General features: G+C 36.0%; 3 protein-coding genes across 6 annotated transcripts; 1 reads left to right on the top strand and 2 right to left on the bottom strand.

Annotated features, from left to right (window-relative positions):
- Window positions 1-4,573: 4,573 nt before the first annotated feature.
- On the top strand, window positions 4,574-7,811 carry LOC125199184 (uncharacterized). Of its 2 annotated transcripts, none has more exons than XM_048097299.2 (9): window positions 4,574-4,731; window positions 5,558-5,652; window positions 5,764-5,902; window positions 6,492-6,614; window positions 6,727-6,771; window positions 6,928-6,974; window positions 7,106-7,192; window positions 7,383-7,443; window positions 7,526-7,811. In XM_048097299.2, the coding sequence occupies exons 2-9, from the start codon at window positions 5,572-5,574 to the stop codon at window positions 7,540-7,542; spliced, it is 600 nt and encodes a 199-aa protein (XP_047953256.1). In that variant the 5' UTR covers window positions 4,574-4,731; window positions 5,558-5,571; the 3' UTR covers window positions 7,543-7,811. The 2 variants fall into 2 exon arrangements, with proteins under 2 accessions (XP_047953256.1, XP_088918496.1); XM_089062370.1 differs by having other exon boundaries at window positions 5,565-5,652.
- A 1,572-nt stretch (window positions 7,812-9,383) lies between these two features.
- LOC125217912 (putative cyclic nucleotide-gated ion channel 20, chloroplastic) lies at window positions 9,384-15,156 on the bottom strand. 3 transcript variants are annotated; one of them, XM_048119484.2, is made up of 13 exons: window positions 14,895-15,156; window positions 13,752-14,224; window positions 12,948-13,139; window positions 12,671-12,769; window positions 12,188-12,325; window positions 11,743-11,991; window positions 11,417-11,674; window positions 11,174-11,319; window positions 10,931-11,008; window positions 10,509-10,638; window positions 10,187-10,433; window positions 9,915-10,077; window positions 9,384-9,837 (listed from the first exon to the last, which is right to left on the bottom strand). In XM_048119484.2, exons 2-13 carry the CDS (start codon window positions 14,208-14,210, stop codon window positions 9,678-9,680), a joined length of 2,319 nt encoding a protein of 772 aa, XP_047975441.2. In that variant the 5' UTR covers window positions 14,211-14,224; window positions 14,895-15,156; the 3' UTR covers window positions 9,384-9,677. The 3 variants fall into 3 exon arrangements, with proteins under 3 accessions (XP_047975441.2, XP_047975442.2, XP_047975444.2); XM_048119485.2 differs by lacking the exon at window positions 14,895-15,156 and adding an exon at window positions 14,596-14,859; XM_048119487.2 differs by lacking the exon at window positions 14,895-15,156 and adding an exon at window positions 14,343-14,568.
- A 1,973-nt stretch (window positions 15,157-17,129) lies between these two features.
- Window positions 17,130-20,151, bottom strand: LOC125199181 (BTB/POZ and TAZ domain-containing protein 1-like). Its single transcript, XM_048097298.2, has 5 exons — window positions 20,035-20,151; window positions 19,798-19,913; window positions 18,389-18,692; window positions 17,997-18,313; window positions 17,130-17,404 (listed from the first exon to the last, which is right to left on the bottom strand). The coding sequence occupies exons 1-5, from the start codon at window positions 20,146-20,148 to the stop codon at window positions 17,233-17,235; spliced, it is 1,023 nt and encodes a 340-aa protein (XP_047953255.2). The 5' UTR covers window positions 20,149-20,151; the 3' UTR covers window positions 17,130-17,232.
- Window positions 20,152-20,618: the final 467 nt, after the last annotated feature.

Raw genomic sequence — 20,618 nt, forward strand, 5'->3', positions numbered from 1 at the left:
TAGAATCGTTTGATTCAGAATACTTATAGAAGTGCAATATAGAAAGACTAGCGAGTCTTAATGGTTTACACCATAAGAAGACGAGCAAAGGGTTATGATCAGTAGTGGGAGTCTAATCTCCATTAACGAATCCAAGCATTCACCTAATGAATGGGATAGTTATGTAAGAAGGAATCAAAGTCTTTCTAAGACAAGTTTGATTAAGTGATGAGTTGTACTCATTAAAATCTTATCATTGATGGGATAAACATTAAAGAAACTACCAACATCAGTACCTTCTACAAAACACGAGTTGTGGACTAGAGCGACTCTAGTCTAGCACATCTCAAGGTGTAATGTTGTTCCAACACGTGTTGGAAAAGTGTCCAAGAAATTGGAGTTGAGTACTGAGGCATGTTTTAAGGTTTGTCCCAAATGATGTATTGTTATAAGTTCTGTAATCTTCAAAGATATAATTCTTGTATGAAGATCAAGATATGAACTACAAAAGCCTAACAACGTGATAACTCTCAAAATAAAGAGAGAGATATCAGATATTCCACATTACCAAGAAGTCATACCATTAGAAACTTTTGCACTAATAAAATCAACTTCAGTACCTAAGATTGTAAGAACCATATCGTAGTGGGAGCGTTCCACTGGAACACAACAAGTTCATGGGTCTAAGAGTGTCGTAAGACTCAGTCTTAGATCAACTTGAACATAATCCCTTTAACTACAATGTAGTATTGGTTCATTTGGATATTCATCTTTGAAAAGGTGATAGATTTCAAACTACAATCTAAGATAGACAACATGTTTTACAAGACTTGCAAAACTACCTATAGGCTGTGTCAGTCAGTGGGAGCTAGTATATTTGCAAGTGTAAATATGGATCTTAAATGGCTAGACAATGACAATGGGTTATGCCCAAAGAGAATTATCTTCTCGCTATCGTTGTGCCAGGATTTATTCGATCCTATTGTCTATTAGAACTTACATAAATTAGAATATATGTATTATGATTGTCTAGACAGCCTTCTATAAATAGAAGTCTTGAGGAAATCATCTACTAGAACATTCTAATAGATATGTAATTAAGGGCAAGAAACGCATGATTGGAAGCTCATATAGACCTTCGTGGTCTTAGGCAAGCATCTAAATCATAGTATATGCATTTTATCAAAATTGTCAAATATTTGGAATTTGACTTGTGTCCTTAACAGTGCTGTAAGCACAAGGAAGTTGAAAGTGCATTACATATGGAATTATTGGTACTCTACAATGATGAATCTACAAAAGTTGCAAACAACTAAGATTGGCATCTAGCGTAGGAAACTGGTTGTCTACCCAGTTAAAGATAAATGATTTAAGAGAAACTAATTACATTCTTAGCATCTAAGTCCTTTTAAGATTGCTAGAAAGAATGTTGAGATTCTCTTAGGAATCCTATATCTACACATTGCTTGGAACATTTAAGCATTAGAAATTCCATGAAAAGGTTTATACCTTTCAAGGTGGAATTGTCTTGTCTCTAGTCAAGTGTCATTTGACGCTTAGTGAGATCAAGAATTATGAGACTAGTTTCGGAGATAGTTGTCTCATGTATGCTATAGTGTGTACTAAGTTTGATATTAGTTGTGCTTTTGCATAGCAAGTATATATCATAATAACCATGGCAAAGGATTTTGATTGAGGTAATGAATATACCCTAGTGCTTGAGAAAGACTAGTAACTATATTCTAGTTTACCAGTCATTCATGTAATGTCCTTGAGGTTACACTGTCTTAGTTTTATTACTAATCAGTGATCGAGTAAGTTATCCTTTGATTATGTGTTTACCTTAGGAATATCTTCCTAATAGCTTTAATCGTAAGTTTGAGTATGCCTATGAGTATTATATTTAATTACTCTAGTGAAGGCTAACTCAAAGGACACACGAGTTTATTAAGCTAAGCAATCACATATGGGGATGATATTAATTAAAGATCAAGTACGCAGCAAAGACATTATGGTGACAAAGATATAATCAGAGAACTACCAAGCAGATTTTTCTTTCACTTAGTGAAATGAATGGTAGTTCGATATATCTAGTATCAATACCTGCTTTGTGTATAAGTGGGAGAGTTTTTGGCAGTGGGTATACTCGAAAGCATGTTTTGAGTATAAGTGGGAGATTGTTAGGTTTGGTATACTGAAAAGCATGTTTCGAGCAAGTTTCGCTCGAATAGAATCTTGCTTGTATACGTAAAACTCTATAATCCACTTTTAACCTGATTCAGTATTATTCGAGCAGTTCCGCACGAATAGAATCACTATTATTATTACATTGTGTTTGCTTGTGCATTTATAAGATGTTTTATAAACATTTAAATGCATAAGAAGTAAACAAAGTCTAAGTCTTTTGCTTAGTAGACCGGTTGTGGGCGTCGTCCACTTTAAGGTAACACGGTCAGATCTATGCAATGCTTTGCAAAAGAAAAAGAAGAATTTCACAACCTAGATAGGCTTAGACTACCTATCGTGAAAGGTTGCAATGTCAGTCCGCATATTTCTAAGCCTTACTGAAATAAGATGACATTGGTGTGGTATAGCACTGAACGGATCTAACAGCAAGACGTATCTTTATGCTATCTACTGAAAGACTAGGTCTTGATAAAATGTTATTTCTTAATCTACATATGTTAGCATTGAGCATACGGTATTGATTATGTACTACTTTGACTTATCAAATGGTGCGGGTTTTTCGTAACCCAATAATCCTGATATATTGGGTAGTGGTGATTAATATCTAGCGGTGCTAGGATTGCTATTATGTTGAAACATGCACGAGGTGAGTCTCGTTTGATAATGTCCTCAAGAGGAGCTCGAACAAGGTTTTATTATTCGGAAAACTGGCCAGTTGGAGTTTTATTACTCTATGAATAATAAATAAATGTTTCTTGCTATGTCCACTCTTGGAATTAATAAGATATTAATTAATTAAGTCCATAGCAGACATTGATTAATTAATGGACATTTATATCTTAAGCGCGGGAAATAAATAATAAAAGTGGAAACCCGGATTACTTATAATTTCGGATTTGGATGGGGAGAGTTCAATATTACTTCTGTAGTGGCTGCTCGTAATATTCCAATATAAGCTTGTATTAAATTGTGGGTTCAATTTAATTAGTAAAAAGCTAATTGGGCGAGCCCATATCCAAAACCTTCCATAGATCCCTGTCTGGGCCCAAAAGGAACTTAATATAAATAGGAGAATAAAGGAGACAGAATTATCACAATTTTCATTACTGAAATTTTCGAAAATATCAGCCCCATCAGCTGTAGGAATTTTCGAATTCCACTCCTTTTCCCAAAAGGATTTCTTCTGTCTTCTTTATTCGAGTCCTAGTGTTTTGATAAGATCAGCCCACCCTGATATCGAGATACAGTTCGGGAACCAGAGAGAAGATCCGTGGTCTAGTATTGAAGATCATCACGTGGAGAAGGCGCGAGCAATCGACGATTCTTTGGAGAATCAAATCGGTAACCCTAAACCGTAGAATTCATGTTTTAGGATTTACTTTCTTAGAGCATGAATTATTTGCGTTCTAGCATGCAATTATCTGTTTAACATGTGAATTGATTAATCGCATAATCAGTCAAATAGATCCGTATCTGATTTATTTGTTTTGTACAAGTCTTCCGCTGTGCAAGGGGCACCAAACCCCATCAAGAACTCCTTCAGACATTTCAGGGCTGACGACTCACCGATGTGGAGGTACTCATCCCACATGTCTGCCGCGCCTCCGTACGCCAACTGCCTGATTGCCGCCGTACACTTTTGGATAGGGGTGTGGCCGGGTCTGCCAGCCGCATCGTGCCTGAAGCGGAAACACATATATTGACGCTCCAATGCCCTAACGATGCGCATAAACAACTCCCTGCGCATTCTGAAACGCCGCCGGAACATGTTGGCGGGAAACCGCGGGTACTCTGCAAAGTAGTCCTCGTACAGCCGCTGATGTGCAGCTACGTGATCCCGATCAATCACTGCTCGGTGGTGGACAACTCGTGGAGGGCGAGGTATCGCCTGCTGTTCCACCATACGCATGTACCGCTCCATCCCGCGGTTCATGTAGGCCTCCATAGCCTCGTTCATCCTCCGTTCGTACTCCTCAGGATCCACACCACTACCACTACCACTACCACTACCGCTACCACCCGCGTTACTCATCGTTCGATGATGCTCTTGTACAGAAAGTTAGAGAGATAGAAAACTCGTTAAAACAAGTGGTGCAAATGAAAATGAAACGAAAATCGCGTTTATATATGATTTAAAAAAAAAACGAAAATCGGCGCTGGCCGATCGGGCCTCCAAAATGGCGGCTAGCCGATCGGCTAGCGCTTCGGCCAGCCCACGCCGATCCGCTCGCCGAAATCGCCCTCGCCGGTTGCAATGGTTCGGCTAGCCGATCGGCTAGCGCGACGAATTGGCTAGCCGGTCGCTAGCCGACCATTGCGGATGCTCTAATATGAAACAAAATTGAAACATTTCGTACGACTATTATATTTTGCACCCAAAATTTGATTAATGTATTTTAGAATTTCTCTTTGTTCTCTTTTACAACCCTAAACCCTCTCCGGTTATCCCTCTCCAGCAACCGCTGTCCGCCGCCTCTCCGGCGGCGAGTTTTGCTGCCAGCAGCTCATCTTCTGCTCAAAGCTTATTCCTCTCCATCTTCTCGGACCTCCATTGAGAGATTAAAGGTTAAAGCTTTGTTTACCCAAACTCGTTTCTTGCAATTTAAGATTGAAATTGAACTCCTCTTTGATTATCTCACTTACTAAGTTAATGTTTGTTGTTTTGAATTAAAGATTTGTGCTTTTGGTTGTGCTTGTGAAAGTGAGATTTTTTAGCACTCAATCTAAAATTGGGGAATTCATATTATTATGCTTCTTGTGGCTATTAATTAGTTGTTGGGAGTGAATTTGTATAAGTGGTTGTGGCTATCAAACTAATTGCAAACATGAATATCTGAAATGAGTTACTACTGTACTAATCTGTTTCGGCCACCTTAACATGCTGGAATTTATGTTCTAAAATTTTTATGCATACTATCAGGTCTTGGGAAGATCTCTTCAAAATTTCAAGCCATTACATTAACATTTGCTATTTTAAAAAATTCTTAGAAAACATTCGCCAGAAACTGCCATGAACTGGCAGCCTGTTTTGAAACAGTCATAACAATCCCTTGGAGTTTTTAAGCTAAATCAGTTTATCACGTGAAGATGATGTAATGCAGTCGACTTTTTAAGCTTAAAAATTTGAGAATAGAGGTTATAAGCTAAAAGGGGGATTTATCTCTTTTCTTTTTTATACATCATGAAATGATTTTCATACAATGTGTTATATTTTATTTATTTATGTTGATATATGCTTTGATTGAGGTTTGCTTGTTAATTTGACTTGTGGGGTGTAAGTTAATTGAATTGGATAGATTCTATAGATGATAGAGATTATGGTTGTAAGTAATGATATGATAATGGGCGCCCACTTTTACAATAACCACACTCATTCTTCAAAACATTGCAGCGACCAGAAAATACATGTCATTCAGAGGAAGAGGGGGCGGCCGCGGCCGGGGAGGGCCGCCTAGAGCCAAGCAAATGCCCTTCGATCTCTTTCCGGTAACGCCACGTATCCTAATTTGCTTTTTATAAATGCAGTTTGGTTATCTGGCGTAGTTTTGATCTGGAGGCGAATTTGATTGATTGATTGATTGATTGATTGATTAATAGGAAGTTGCGATAGGCGTTGTGAAGTATTCTGTGGAAGAAGTAAAGAAGTATTCTCAGTTTGTGACCTGGTCACAGAATCTGCAGACCTTTTTCGAGACATCTCCATACCATTACCAAGATAGAAGGCTAACCCTACAGAGTACGTTTCCCCTTTTTTAATTTCCGATCATTTTTGCCACTTTGCTCTCTGCTGATGGACAGTTCTGCCATGATCCGATTTCAAATTAGGGGAGTTTGTATGATACTTTGAAAGACAGGTATATCTGGGATGTGAATTGTTTTCATCCCTTTTTTTCTAATGTGATTTACTTGACTAATATTTATTGACCATGTATTATGAGACCTAATTTGAGTATCTATTTGTTTAAACTTTAGCAAAACATATAATCAATTCAATGGAGACTTATTTTTTAGTGTAACCGTATGCTTAGAAATTACAGGCAAAAATAGTATACAAAATTTTATCTGTTTTGACCGAGTATCCTACTGTTTGGGTATGTTGTGGCAGATATTGTGTATGATGCTTTAGGCTTTATGGAGAAAAGTGTGCTATAAAAATTGAAAATGATGAATAGCAAAGCTATATCTCATCTGAATATACGGTCCTGCTTTGTTGTTAATGAACTTGCAATGCAGTCAAATTGCTACTAATAATTGTGTCTTTTGAGTTTTTATTTCATGCAGTTGTTTGCATTCAGTTGGTCTGATATGTCTATAAATTATTGCAGAAACGCAGAAAGTAGACATAGAGAGGTACTCGGATAAGAAATTGCAGGCAACAACTGTTAAGCAACCACTCCATCACTTAATAATGATGGACAAAGATCATATGCCTGCAGAACTAGCCAGAGGTGATATTCTGTTTGTATATTAAACAGCTCTCTTAGTTTGTACCATCAATTTTCAGATTGCCCCGTGAATTTTCTTGGTCTCATGTATCTCATATATTCTTTCACGTAACAGGTGGACAGCAGACTGTCAAGAGAATCAAGTGGGACAATGAAATAGGTAATAAGTTCGCACAAATTAGTATTGTTATTTGTTGGCGATCATCATAATCATGGATGTCACTTAAATATGCCCTATTTGTGAGCACTTCTCTACATTTGAATTCTCTTTTCAAGATGTGCTGCTGATAGGAAAAAAATTGATTGATTGTAACAGACTTGAACAAACTTGATCAGTTTGAGAAGCTTGAGGAAAAGCAAAAGGTAACTTTTCCATATCTCAACTGAATTCTTTTTAGCATTTACTTCATATGAGTTACTCGAAGCAATGTCTTTTACGATGTCATATTGATCATTATTTTCATCTTTTTTGTCAATGGAATATGTGCTTTTAGGGAACTGAAGAAGAAAACGAAGAGGAAGTAGAAGAGGAGGAGGAAGTAGAAGATGAAGAATTTAGTGATGACAATGATTATACGAAGGTATATTGCTGACCTCGTGCATCACACTCAACTTACATAATTTTCACCATAAACCTTATTTTTCTGCTATATTCAACATCTGACAATCTTGTGAATGCTTGTTTTTCAATTTATTCCCCTTATTTGTTTGAGATATATTACCTTGGATGAGAATTATACGAACTGTAGCTAATACATCTGCAATTTACAGGGTGAATACGTTGATGACGATGAAGATGACTTTAACATGGAGGACGAGGCGAACGAGGATGGTATACTTGATCTTGCTCATGGCTTTTGCTTTTTAACTTATGTTTCCTTTGATCTCCACTTATTAATTTCTGATAATTGCAGATGCGGGGATTTTTTGAGTTAGCATCACATTGGTCAACAACTTGGCTACATGTGGTATATTTTTCCTTGCAACATAAGCTCTAATTTAGACGGTGTTATACGATATGTATGCGTAGTTTTTTTTTTTTTTTTTTTTTTTTTTGTTTCTTAAAGAGAAAAAAACACCAACCGTTGGTAGGATTTAGACATGGTTTTACTTGGAGTTCATTTTTTTATGGTGTTCCAGTGAACTTTCTATTCACTTTCCCACTGAAAAACAATAAAATGAGACAGTAATCGAGTCGTATGCAGATAGACTTTCTTTAAATGTTGAAACTAATTGATTGAGCAAAAATCGGAGGCTTTGTGCTATTTTAGAAGAAAAAAAAACTATTGGAAATGGCAATGATTTTTCTGACTAATTAATAACTACTAAAAACTAAACAGACTATTTGACTACATAACTGCAAACTAAAGTGCAAATAATTATGTTTATTTGCCCAACAAACAAAAAGTGCAAATAATTATAAAACTGAAAATAAACAAGTAAAAACTAACAAACTGAATATAGAAACTAAGAAAGTAATACTAGTTGTAGTTAGGCATGCTTATTCGGCTGGTTCCGGTTCTAACTAGACTGATCGACCAGTTAATCGGTTTTAAATTTTCATAAATCCTAGAACCGGAACAGGAATCGGAATCGATCGGTTCCGGTTTGTAACCGGCCGATTCCAGTTCCGAACCGGAACCGATGTGTAATTTTAATCCGAATTTATTTATAATTTAAAATAGTTCAATACTAAAAAAATAATAATTCAACATCTAGAAATATAATAAATACTCCCTAAAAATTCAAATAAATACACAAAAAGTAAAAACCAACAATACAATAATATTCATATATGGATAAGAGTAATGCCAAGTGTAGTAGGTCGGACTAGTTTATGTTAGCAATTTTTTAATACAAAAATAGGAGTTCTAAACTTTAGCAATTTCTTTTAAAAATAAGTTTTAAAATTGAATTCCATTTTCCCTTTTTTTGGCTAAACATGTATACAATAGAATTTCCAATACTAATTGATCTTGTTGACTTTTTGGTTTATAACGGAACAGTTAATAAATTATTCACAAACAAGTTAAAATCGTATGTTAAATGAATTGTTACATAAATTTGTTATAAAGTTAAATTTCTATCGGATGTAATGATATTGTATTTGTATAAGTTCTTTTGAAAATTAAAAACAAACTTCAATTAAATTAGATTCATTAGTATATTAAATTATAAAAAAATAAAATTGAATTATAATCCGGTTCCCGGTTAGGAACCGGTTTCATTTAAAAAGTTGGAACCGGTACCGGAACCGGAACCGATTTTTCCGGTTCCGGTTCCTCAATTAACCGGTCGGTTCCGGTTCCGATTCCGGTTCACCGAGAACTGGAGAACCGTTTAAGCACCCCTAGTTGTAGTTGCTATGTTAAGTAAATGGAGAGATTTTACTATTTTACTTTTCTTGTAAATAATTATAAAATGCATATTTACTATTAATACAAATTACTTCACGTGTCCTTTAAACATTGATCTGTTTCCTTTTTAATTTGTTTCCTTAAATTATAAATTTTTTTAAATCAGTTCAATTAAACTTTATTAATAATGTGGAGTCCACTATCATTAACACTATTTTTATTTCCTTTTTTCATATGTAATGAAGTGTTTGTATTTTTATAGTATGGAGAGAATATATGCGATTTAATCTGAATTTTGATCCATTTTACAATGAGTGAGTGCAACAACCAGTGGTTATATACGTCTATTAGGAAAAAAATTATGTATATTCTCAACTTTGAGGCAACAGCCAGTGGCTTGAAACTAGATTGCCAATAGTTAAAATAGATATTTATATAAAAAATATTGTTTCTGTAACCCTTCAATATCCATGTACACTTTATACAGAAAAATACTTACCAACATCTTAACATACAAAACTGTCCTACACAAAATGGCTCCTATAGAGTGGAAGAGCAGATCGAGCAAAGTATACTCAAACAAGGCTGAGAAGATAAGAAACCCATGAGCCAAGCAGATCGTGCAACTCTCGGTCGACCAGAAGCTCCTTTCAATTGGCTAGAATCCGTTAGAAGAACACGAACGTATCTTGTAGAACCTAGAGTATGTCTAATATTTACGCCTGCTTCTAGTCCGATATGATAAGTTGTGCTGTGACCTTGAGGAACCTACTTGGCTTGAATCAACTTGATTTGTTTGCTTCCTTTTGCGTCTCCATGCTAGTTGGATTCGTCTAGCTGCGATTCCACGCTCATGAGGTGATTCATACCTGCAACAAGAGAATCAACGGTTGATTTTATGGGAGATGTCGAAGGAGGCAACAAGATGACTACAAATAAAAGTTACTTTATGGCGCCCTGAACGAGTGGATTCTTCAAGAACCTTGTGAAGAGACCCGCCACTTCTTCAAAATCAGCAGCTCGTAATACAAAGGCTTCGACATTTGTTAAGCAAGTTACATGCCTGTCGCTCAACAGCCCATGTCGTGGAAGTCTAATACTCTTTCCATCTGAAGATTATGAATAAACAAAAACGACGTATTACGAGAGATAAAGCTAGCTAACTAAAAAGAAGTGGAAAATGGGTGCCACAAAAAAGTGGGTGGCTTGAGATTTTACCTTGACTGACGGAAGAATGTTCGAGGCACCAGGTAAGTAGTTCTTCTCCACAAACATCGCCTTCAGACAGGATAGAATCGTTGCCATCTTCTCCCGTGCTCTTCATCTTTCCGCGAATTATAAATACAATTTTATCAACTAGACCACCCGGATATAGTATCTTAGTGTTTTTAATGTAGGATCTTGTCTTCAGCTTCTCTTGTATAGCATCAATGACAGGTTCATCAAGAAGTTGAAAAATCCGCACCTATTAACGGCGTTTGATATTACTGATAACTAAGAAATCTCTGATGAATATGTAGTTTAGGCGTTGAGAATTTACTTTCTTGACGAACTTAAAGAGATGGCGCCTAATTTCTCGTTGAAGGTCCTCTGGCAAGTTCTCTATCAGCGTGTCTTCGTTTACACCCCTAGTTGCTGACCAGTTGAAGCGTTCTGCGGCTCGGACTCGACTGCAAGGGACAAACACATATAAATCTGGTCAATTAGGTTATACATATAGTTTCTAGCTCCTATTGTGAATTTATAATTGGAACATTTTGAAGCTACTGCAGTTTGTTGTCAAGTTGTTCAAGATACACTTAAGAACCCAGATGTAACCTACTGCTAATGCAACTAGGAAAATATGATGTTCACACTTGCAAAATAAACATGAGACTAAAAGGCAAATTAGGAAGGGTAAAAAACCAAAGAAATGAAACAATCAGCAATGACCATAAGAAAGAAAGATAAAGAATATGGAACCTTCGAAGATTTTTAGGTAAGCGACGATGGCTCATCCATTGTTCAACATCGCGGCTTCTTAAAGATTTTTCTAGCCTCCTGAAGTAAAAAAAAATAATGACTTTACTTAGTCCCAAAGATTTTTCTTCTGCGAGCACTTGAATGATTAACTCCACTTAAGCACAAAGTGACAGGGAAACTAGAGAACTGAGATACGAAATCCGTATATATACAATTATCATGTCAGTTCAGTTGAGTGTGCACCTGCGTCCAAGTGCCTGCAGAAAGTTCTGCATATTCCCAATCAGAAGAGCGAAAAGCAGCAGACCTATCCCTATTATGAACATGGTGAAAACAACTTCGAGAGCCATGTAGCTCGGCTCCTGATTCCCAGCTAGCGTACTAATTTGCTTCATAAACAATCACAACACGGATTTTTTATTGGCCGTGAAGTCAGATTATTAAAGAAACGGCATAAACAAAAAAAAACATGTAGAACTAAGTTACCTGGAACCCCCAAAAGAGTGAATACAAGTATCTATCGAAAATGTCCTTGTGAGTGGTCAGATTGACAGCAGCTTCACATATCCCAAAGTCAAAACCCTCTTTCGTAAAACAAGCACTTGCATTTTTATTTTGTTTCCAGTCACTCCAGTCCGGATATTTTGGAAACCTCTGCTCATAATCATGACTACAGCTGAGGAATGTCTTACAGTTACTGGTTGTATTCCATTCACATGCTTTTTGAAGGCATTTATTGACTCTCTGCACGAGTAAATCAGGTGAGAAATGTTTCCAAAATGAGGGATAGCGCTCCGAATGAAAGAACGAACCTGTATGCTAAGAAGATACCAGCATGACCCAACCACATGGCTCGCTAAAATGTACGTGAGAAGATTCATGAGGAAATTCGCCCAGGCTGACTCAAAAATGAAGCCAGTTGGGGAAAAACCAGCAACCAAAGGTAAGAATCTGCTCAGCCTTGGTATATACTGAACGAGAATTGCCGATGGAAGGACAAATTTTATAATTTCGTTTCCAGGTGACGAGGCAGAGTGTGGTAAGACAAATATTAATATAATCTACAGGAACGCAGAGGAGTCGATTTTAGTAGAAATCAAACTTGAGAGGTGCTTGCAAAGTAGTACATGTAATTCATGGAATACGAGAACAATAGAAGAGATTCTCTGTTCCATAATGGTACTCCATAGTAGAGCTGGTTGAAAGTAAAATGATGGTAGAAATGGTAAAAATCCAACACAGATGGCAAAGACACACCTGTGGCATGGGAAGTACAACAAGTAGATCAACAGGAAAGTATGTCGTGAAATAATTCCAGGCAATTTTCTTAGGATCATCAACTAAATCGCCAGACCCTGCAACTCTTGTTTCAGGAGCAACATAAGCTAGCCTGAACTGCAAAATGACAGCGCACCTTCACTTGTAAAACATGTTCGGAAAAAACACCAGAAATCACATTGAAGCGCGATTTCGATCATACTAAAGGTAGAAGCAAGTGCCCATTTTTGTAACAGTCGATGTGATTGTTCGAATACCAATCCTACTTCAGCTAGTCAGCTTTTAGATGGACAACTGGCTTATTCTAAAATGAGGGAAAGATAAAAATCATCACATGCATTATATAAGTACCACTCAAAATGAAAGACCCTTGTTCTGCAATTTTTTATAAAAAAATAATTGGTATACATTTGAAAAGGCAAGAAGAAATGCTTCAACGCAGGGTGACATTGAGCCTTATACCTGAAGGAGGATATGCATGAAATAAACGCAGTCGGTAATGGTCCTTAAGATGAGAAATTCTCGAGTCTTAGGCATAATTAATTCGACGCATTTGTAATCCTGCAGGATGATGGTCAAATTAAGTCAATTGTAACTGAGTTTGTTCACATTCTTTATTGATACATTAAACATTCAATAAGAATTGTATTACGTAAAAAATATAGGGGTGATAGTATTGACAAGGAGATCACAACCACAAAAAAATGGAAACATGAGCAAAAAACTCTAACAAGAATACCTGGCGCACAAACAATAGGAAAAAGAAAAATGGATCGAGAAATGACGCGAGAATGCAAAACATAACGAAGATTTTGTTCCACCACTGAACGAGTTTTGCATGAGGATTAATAACCCCGGGAATATAAGAAAGAAAACGCGCACGCATTCTCTTTGCCCAACTTTGTGCATCGCCATAGAGCATATTGCGATACTGCAAAAGAGGGTCACACACTATGAGGGCAATGCCTGAACTTGTTAGCAGAAATAGATAAAGCATGTAGAAAATATCAACAAATTTGCCACGAAAACACCAAAAACTCGTAAATGAGACTTTTTGACCATTATGGAGAACGCAAAATATATAAGACTTAGTATTCACTACCGAAAGAAATGCCAAGAAAACCATTTTACGAAAATAAATCTACTGTAAACAAAAATAATGATTGGAACTATCTCAGTACCAATCCTGTCTCAGAAATTGCATTGAAGCACCATAACTGAAGGGAATGTGAGCAAACACAGCAGCACAAGACATATCTCTTTGTTTTAGGAGTAGTCATTTCGAAGCTAAAATTGATGTCATGTAAGCAAGGAAATCATTGACCTTAATAAAACAATTCAATAAAAGAATTGTTAAAAGCTAAAATTGCACAAGGCCAGGATACAAAAATCACACTATATTAAAAGATATCTGATGCAGACCTCTGTGAATTCATCACTCACCACTCAATCATTACTAACACCCTCATAAATCAAGCATTCACATAGACTCTCCACAAACTGATAAGTACAAAAAAGCCATGACTGCAATAAACAGTAATACCTTAGCATCAATCATCGCTGTTGTCCTTGACGGCTTCTGCTGCCCCTTAGCATCATAGAACATGGGACAAGCGGTGCAGTAGGGATCACTGCACTTCCCGAGCTGCCCAGACCTCCAGAGGTGCTCATTCTTTCCCACGTAGTCCCCATCACCATTCCTGGCCCGATTCTCAGCCTCAGCAGCTGTCTGAGGAGGCCTAAAGACAAGCTCGTTGTTCCGGCCAGGATATAACGGACCACTCATCTGTACTTGAGGATTTCGCTTTGCAGCCCTCAAAGGGCCAGTGAAACCAACTAGATTTTGCTGGTATTCAGATGGATGTGGAGACTCCGTAGCGAAAGACATTGACACACTCCTCGTCCTACCAGAAATTCCTCTTCTTGCAGAGGAGCCGCCATTATCGGACTGTAAATGTGAAGCTGGCAGCATAGGTGCTTCATCTCTCGATGAAGCATCCATTGCTTCAAATACACCTGCAAACAGAAATTACTCTTATTCTTTCCTTTCTGTTTTCTAATTCTCCATCAATCTTTCCCAAAATCAACAAATTCCATCCACAAATAGCAACATGACAGAAGGAGAATATATTACCTTTCCTAGAGACTTTTCAAAGAAATAGACCTCCCAACCAAAATTGACACACAATAGTAAAACAACAACAACAACAAATGCAGTAAGTTTTCAGTTAATCAAAAAATCTATGAGCAAGAATTCAACAACCAGCCTCTCAAAAAATCAAAAATCAGAGGCCCATAATTTCATACATATATTAGAAGCTAAATAAACAAAATCCACCCACAAATTGCAACATAAGAGAGAGAAAGAGAGGGGGAGCATAGATTACCTTTGTCGGATACTATCCAAATTCCAAAAAAATACCCTTCCCCACCAATTAAAATTCACACTAACAAGTACTAACAAAGAGCCAACAAATGAAGTAACTTTTCAGTTCATGAAAAATGATGCGAGCAAGAATTCAACAATTATTTTCACACACATATGTCAAGAAGCTAAATCAACCCCACTTTCCAAAATATAATCTTGGAATAAAACATGCGAGGAAAAAGCAGAGAAAGGCCAGCCTTTTTCCCACGTCCATCAAAGGAAATTAAAGGGAAACAACAACGAAAGATAAAACCTTACTTTAGCACTTTCAGCTCAGTGATCTTGAAAGGTGACTAATAAAAATAAAATAATCCATGTCCTTCTAGAAAAGATTGTTTAGCAAATTCAACATGGCAATTGTTTAGTATTTGCAAGCAGATGGGAAAGCCGAGACTGAATGTAGGAGAAAAGAGTTGTATTTATGCGCAGAAGAAGAAACTTAAACGCTCAAGAAAGTTTCAAGAAATTGACTCAACCAACCGACTAAGTCGTGTTTCATTTCCATGTTGTCGCCTGCCTGCCACATACAACAAAGATGCTCTCTTGACTAATCATATTTTAGTTACACAATATAATTTCGAAAAAATGGAAACTAAAGAATGATAAGTGGATTTATAAAAGTATTCATTTTGATATTGTAAATATAGAAATTAGTGATTATGGACTAACATAAAACTAATAAAATGCTTTAAATCTTTATTTACGATTAATTAGATTTAGTAGCAAATTTGTTTTATAGGAGTGTGTAACAATCCACTATTAATATGAGTTTGATCGTAAGCTGCCCACAACCAAGATTAAGTTTGATTGAAAATCCTACTTTCTTTTTATGGTGACAGTCATATTTTGTAAGTTGGAATTTAATATAACTAGTGTTGAATTCATTAAATTAAGGAGACATATGTCCAATTTTTATGTGTATAAGTTTTATAATAGAGAATATTAATGATTTAACTGAGTATAAGATTCACTTTTTAAAAAATGAAAAATATAAATAAAACTTTATACGTGATATTTCTGAATAACAAAATTTAACATTATTTTGCTCACAAAGGCAGTATATTTATCTTCTTTTGAAATCATAATAGCTATATCATCTTTACATTATCAAATAGCCATCTTGATATATGAACTCAAACAATAAATATGGTTATTATAAGCTCGAACCCTAATATAGGATTAGTAATACTAGTACTATTCGTTAAATTGTTGTTATCGCACGTCAGGTGTATTTAACAAAATACGTATGTAGTAACAATTTTTTACTATATCTGTCCCACGATAAAAGTCCACTTTTATCATTTTAGTTCGTCTCATAATAAGAGTTCATTTTTATTTTTACTATAAATTGTACGTAGGTCTCATATTTCACTTACTCATTCTACTCACATTCATTATATTTCTTAAAATATGTGTCGAGTCAAATATGGACTTATATTGTGGCAGTGAAACGGAGGTATTAACAATGATATGGGTTTCGACTATAAGTTACTCCCTCCGTTCCAGATAATTCGGGACACTTTGACCCGGCACGGATTTTAAAAAATGTAATAGAAAATTAGTTGAAAAAGTTGGTGGGATGTGAGTCCTACTTTTAAAGTATTAATTTTATAATAAACTGTGAGTAGGAATGAGTTAGTGAAATATGAGGTCCACTACCAAAAATGGTAAAAGTGAAGTGGGACAAATTATGTGGAACGACCCGAAATAGAATATTGGGTCGAATTATTTGGGACGGAAGGAGGACGTTACAATATCTACAAGACCGGACTTTGAGACTCGTGAAACACTCAATCAATGATTATGTCCACTTCCATTTGTATCCAATTAAGATTCCTGCAATATTTAACAAGAATATATAATGAAGACTATGAATGGAGTTTGTCATTTTCTTCTTTGTCCTTGATGACGCAAAAGTTTATTCCTGGCATTTAATCATTGGGATCCTTATTTCTAACCGTCTTTAAATGTTTATAGGCTAATTAATTGTGAATTGAAGTTCACCTATCACCGAAATTCATTGAATGCTCAATATTTTGTTATTATGTGATTTTTTTACACTTGAAAGAAGATATGATTGTTATAAACTCAAAAGACAGACGACGATGATAAAAAAAAATCATAGGATATGGGTCATGTAGACTATATAAAGAAAATGTAGCATTTTGGTAAATTAATAATAATACTCTTTCCGTTTCTTCATAATCGAGTCATTTTTCCATTTCGGGGAGTTTCTTCATAGTTAAGTCATTTTTCCATTTCGGGAAGTTTCTTCATAGTTGAGTCATTTTCATATACGGTAACTTTTCTCTCTTTTTTACTTTACTCTCTCTTACTTTTTCTCTCTACTTTATTCACATTATACTTTATTCTCTTATCTTTTCATCTCTCTTACTTTTTTTATTTATTTATTTAACACACCTAACATTCATTTCTAAAACTCCGTGCCGAAAAGTTCCGCCTCAACTATGAAGAAACGGAGAGAGTATAAAATATGGGTCATGTTCTTGAATTAATGAACTGCATTAAACTTTTTCCGGACATCAAATATATTAACTTGAGAGATATAAAGAATTCCATTTTTTAAATGTAGATTTCATGATTTGAAGCCTCTCAATTTTTGATAGTTCATCACTTCTCTTGGCTCCTCTACTCTCTTCCTCTTTGGGAGAGACATTATAGCTTTGGCCAATGCTACCTTCCTCACAAGCAATCTCCATAGCTCATCACTTTCTTCCCCGTCCCGCGCCTCCTTCGACTTAAACTTTCTGTGAAAACGAGCGTTATGAACGGTCGAACATTTACCAAGAATATATCAAGAATAAAGACAAAATATTGACAATCAACAAACATAAAAATGAAGTTCATTCCACATTCTATGTATGATGTGAGAGAACTGGTCCTAATTAATAGTATCCCACATGAACAACCACAATTTGGTCAAGTCTTGAAACGAGCACGAATGAGCATCAACATCCGTAGGATGACCTAGCGCGACCCTAACATCTTTCCTAGGATAAGAAGTCATGCCCTAGTTGGTACGTCGCTGGTCAAGGATAGAAATATCGAGCTAAGCCATCACGAATCAAAGAATGACTCATCGCTTACCTTTACTTTGGAAGAAAGGCACACTTTAGGAGACATAAGGTGACAATGACCATACATGTCTGTATTCATCATAGCTTTTGTGATTGAGAAGAAAGGTAATGACCATAGGTTTTTGAGGGGAAAATGGCAACAGTCAAGTACTCCATATGGGACCAGGTTTGGTTGTGGTATCAAATAATAAATCTAGCAAGATTCCAAGATATACACATCTATATATGAAAGTAAAAGCTGATCAATGATAATATATATTACCTGCATAGAGGGACTCTGCATTCATCATAATTGTCACAAATGGAGGAATGCAGCCTAAAGAGCTGCCACATCCGTTTACAGCGCAAACACCCTCCTTTAACCCTTTTCTTGCAGCCACCAACGTGCTTGATCAGAAGCTGGAGGCCGTGGCAAGTCGAGAACTTGCTACAAGGCCCCTTTTCTTTGCTCGTATCCACATCACGTGGGCCAACACCAGTGCACCCCTCGGAGCATATATGTTCGAGGCAGGACATAGCCTCACTTAGCTCTATATACAAACTCCGCTCCTTTCTTCGCCTCCTTGTCCTCTTCTTCATCTATTCCATCAGACAAAAAACATATTTAGACCAGTTTTTGATAAAGAGATGTATTGATAAGGGTAGGGTGTGTACCGACTCAGATTCATCGATGGATTGCAAGATCTGGAGCTCGAGAAAGGGGTCGTGGTTTTGTACAAACTTCCAGCCTTCAGTCTCCTGAAGTGCATTGAAGTTTTTGAAGAGCATGTTCATGCACTTAAGGTGAAGATCGGGGGCGTCGCATAGTCTTGCTAGCTGAAGCACATCCACCACATTCTCAATGGTGAGATGCTCAGCCAACGCCCTTGTACACCTCTGCTTTAGCTGTGGCACCAAGTATACATGTGACAATGCTAGCAAATGAATTGCATACTTCTTCAGCTGCTCTTCATCACATCTGAAATCAAAATTGATGTCCCTCGTTTCCATGAGATCAGAATTTTCCTATGTTATTAGGCAATACTACTAACCGGGGGCTAAATAAATATCCCCAAACTGAGCAAGATCGAGATTACTAATTCGATTCGGTTCTAATTCGATTACTAATTTTATCTTAATTGTCCTTTGAAATATGGACAATTAAGATAAAATTATCGTATAAATCATGAAATTTTATTAAAAACTTGTTCACAAAAAATTGATAGTAGAATCTGATATCGCGATCGATAAATCATGGGGATGTGTCACCATGGATGGGTGAAACGATGTCGTTTATCAAAAAAGAAAACAGCGTTGTTTAGTTGAAATGCATCAATAATATAGTACTATTACACGTTGACGACCAAATTCTTTTAGTAGTAAAATAATTGTGAACAAATTCACACTTCATGCTCTTTTTCACCTAACCAAAATTTGACCAATACTTATGGTTTTTCCATTAATTAGCCATATTTTACAACTAAACCAAATTCAAACTCAAATTATAAATATGTGTGTGTGCGGTTCAGTGAGTGTTTATTTTACTTGAATAAATTTAATTTCCTAACTAACTTCTACCCGGAACATTTTCACTATTTGTCATTATTTAAAAAAAATGATACTCCTATGAAAAATAGAATGAATAAATTATTTTAATTACATACAACCAAAAATAACAACGAAATTCAGTTTTGGATTCGATTTTAAAATTTCATGCAATTCGTCTTGATTATTTTTTATACTACTAGTATTAAGAAAGCAAATCCAATAAAAATTAAAGCGTCTGTGTCAAAATACTACTAGTATGATAAAGTAGACGAGCATGTGACTGACGATCAACTACCAATATACGAAAATTAATTATATCTTAATTAGTCAAAGTCAACTCCAATAGTGCCAGTAAATCATAGGAGTAAAAATTAAACGGTACAATAATAGTAGTAGTAATATTATTGAAGTTGATCCAAGTCTATTGGGATTTCAATCAAGAGATATGTGAATACAATAAATAATTAAGATTAAGGAATCTCAATTAAGAAATGAATAAATAATGAGTGGCCACGTTTTGCATGACCGAAACTCACCTGTACGAATAAAGAATCTGAATGAACACGGAAACGGCGTCGTCTGGCACGCCAAGTATGGGAATTTTCCGTTCGGAGCGATTAATCATGCTCTCCAGCGCCGGCGACGCAGCAGCCTGCAAAATTAGCATATTTTATCAATCCTTTTCTCCAGAATCCAAATGCATCCCGATTTAGGAGATCTTCGTCAAATTTTGACGATTTACGAGTCTAGCTAGAGAGAGAGAGAGAGAGTACCAGAAATTTAGAGTGTGCGGAAATGAGTAAACCAGTGGTGGTAACGACATGGACATCGGGTTCCGGCATTTTGGTAGCGCCACCGTGGACCGGAGGAGTTGAATGCAGCTCCATTTCGTGTAAATTTGTAGTGCGATGATTCGATTCGAGCTTCAAATTTGAATGATTTGTTGTTTGTTTGACAAGAGAGAAAAAAGAGCTGTGAAATAAAAATTTGAAATGAAGCATGTATTTATGGACATATAGGAAAAGAGAAAAAAACAGAATATGTAAATAAATAGTTATATAGGCAAATTACCGAATTAAATTACATAGATTGCTCTATCGATTGTGATTTTATTTATATAAGGTGGATTTGAGAAATTAGTAATTTGGTAGCAAGATCTATATTTATAGACATGTAGGAAAAGAGATAAATGGAATATGTAAATTAATAGTTTTATAAGCAAATTACCGAATGAAATTACATAGATTGCTCTATCGATTGGAACAATATCGATTGTGATTTTAACTATATAAGTTGGATTTGAGAAATTAGTAATTTGGTAGCAAGAAATAATGAAGATTTTCCTCCCAGCTTAAAT

Source organism: Salvia hispanica, chromosome 1 (genome assembly GCF_029641045.1).
Source record: "Salvia hispanica isolate PSC_SH4W2 chromosome 1, Shi_PSC_v1, whole genome shotgun sequence".
NCBI classification, from domain to species: domain Eukaryota; kingdom Viridiplantae; phylum Streptophyta; class Magnoliopsida; order Lamiales; family Lamiaceae; genus Salvia; species Salvia hispanica.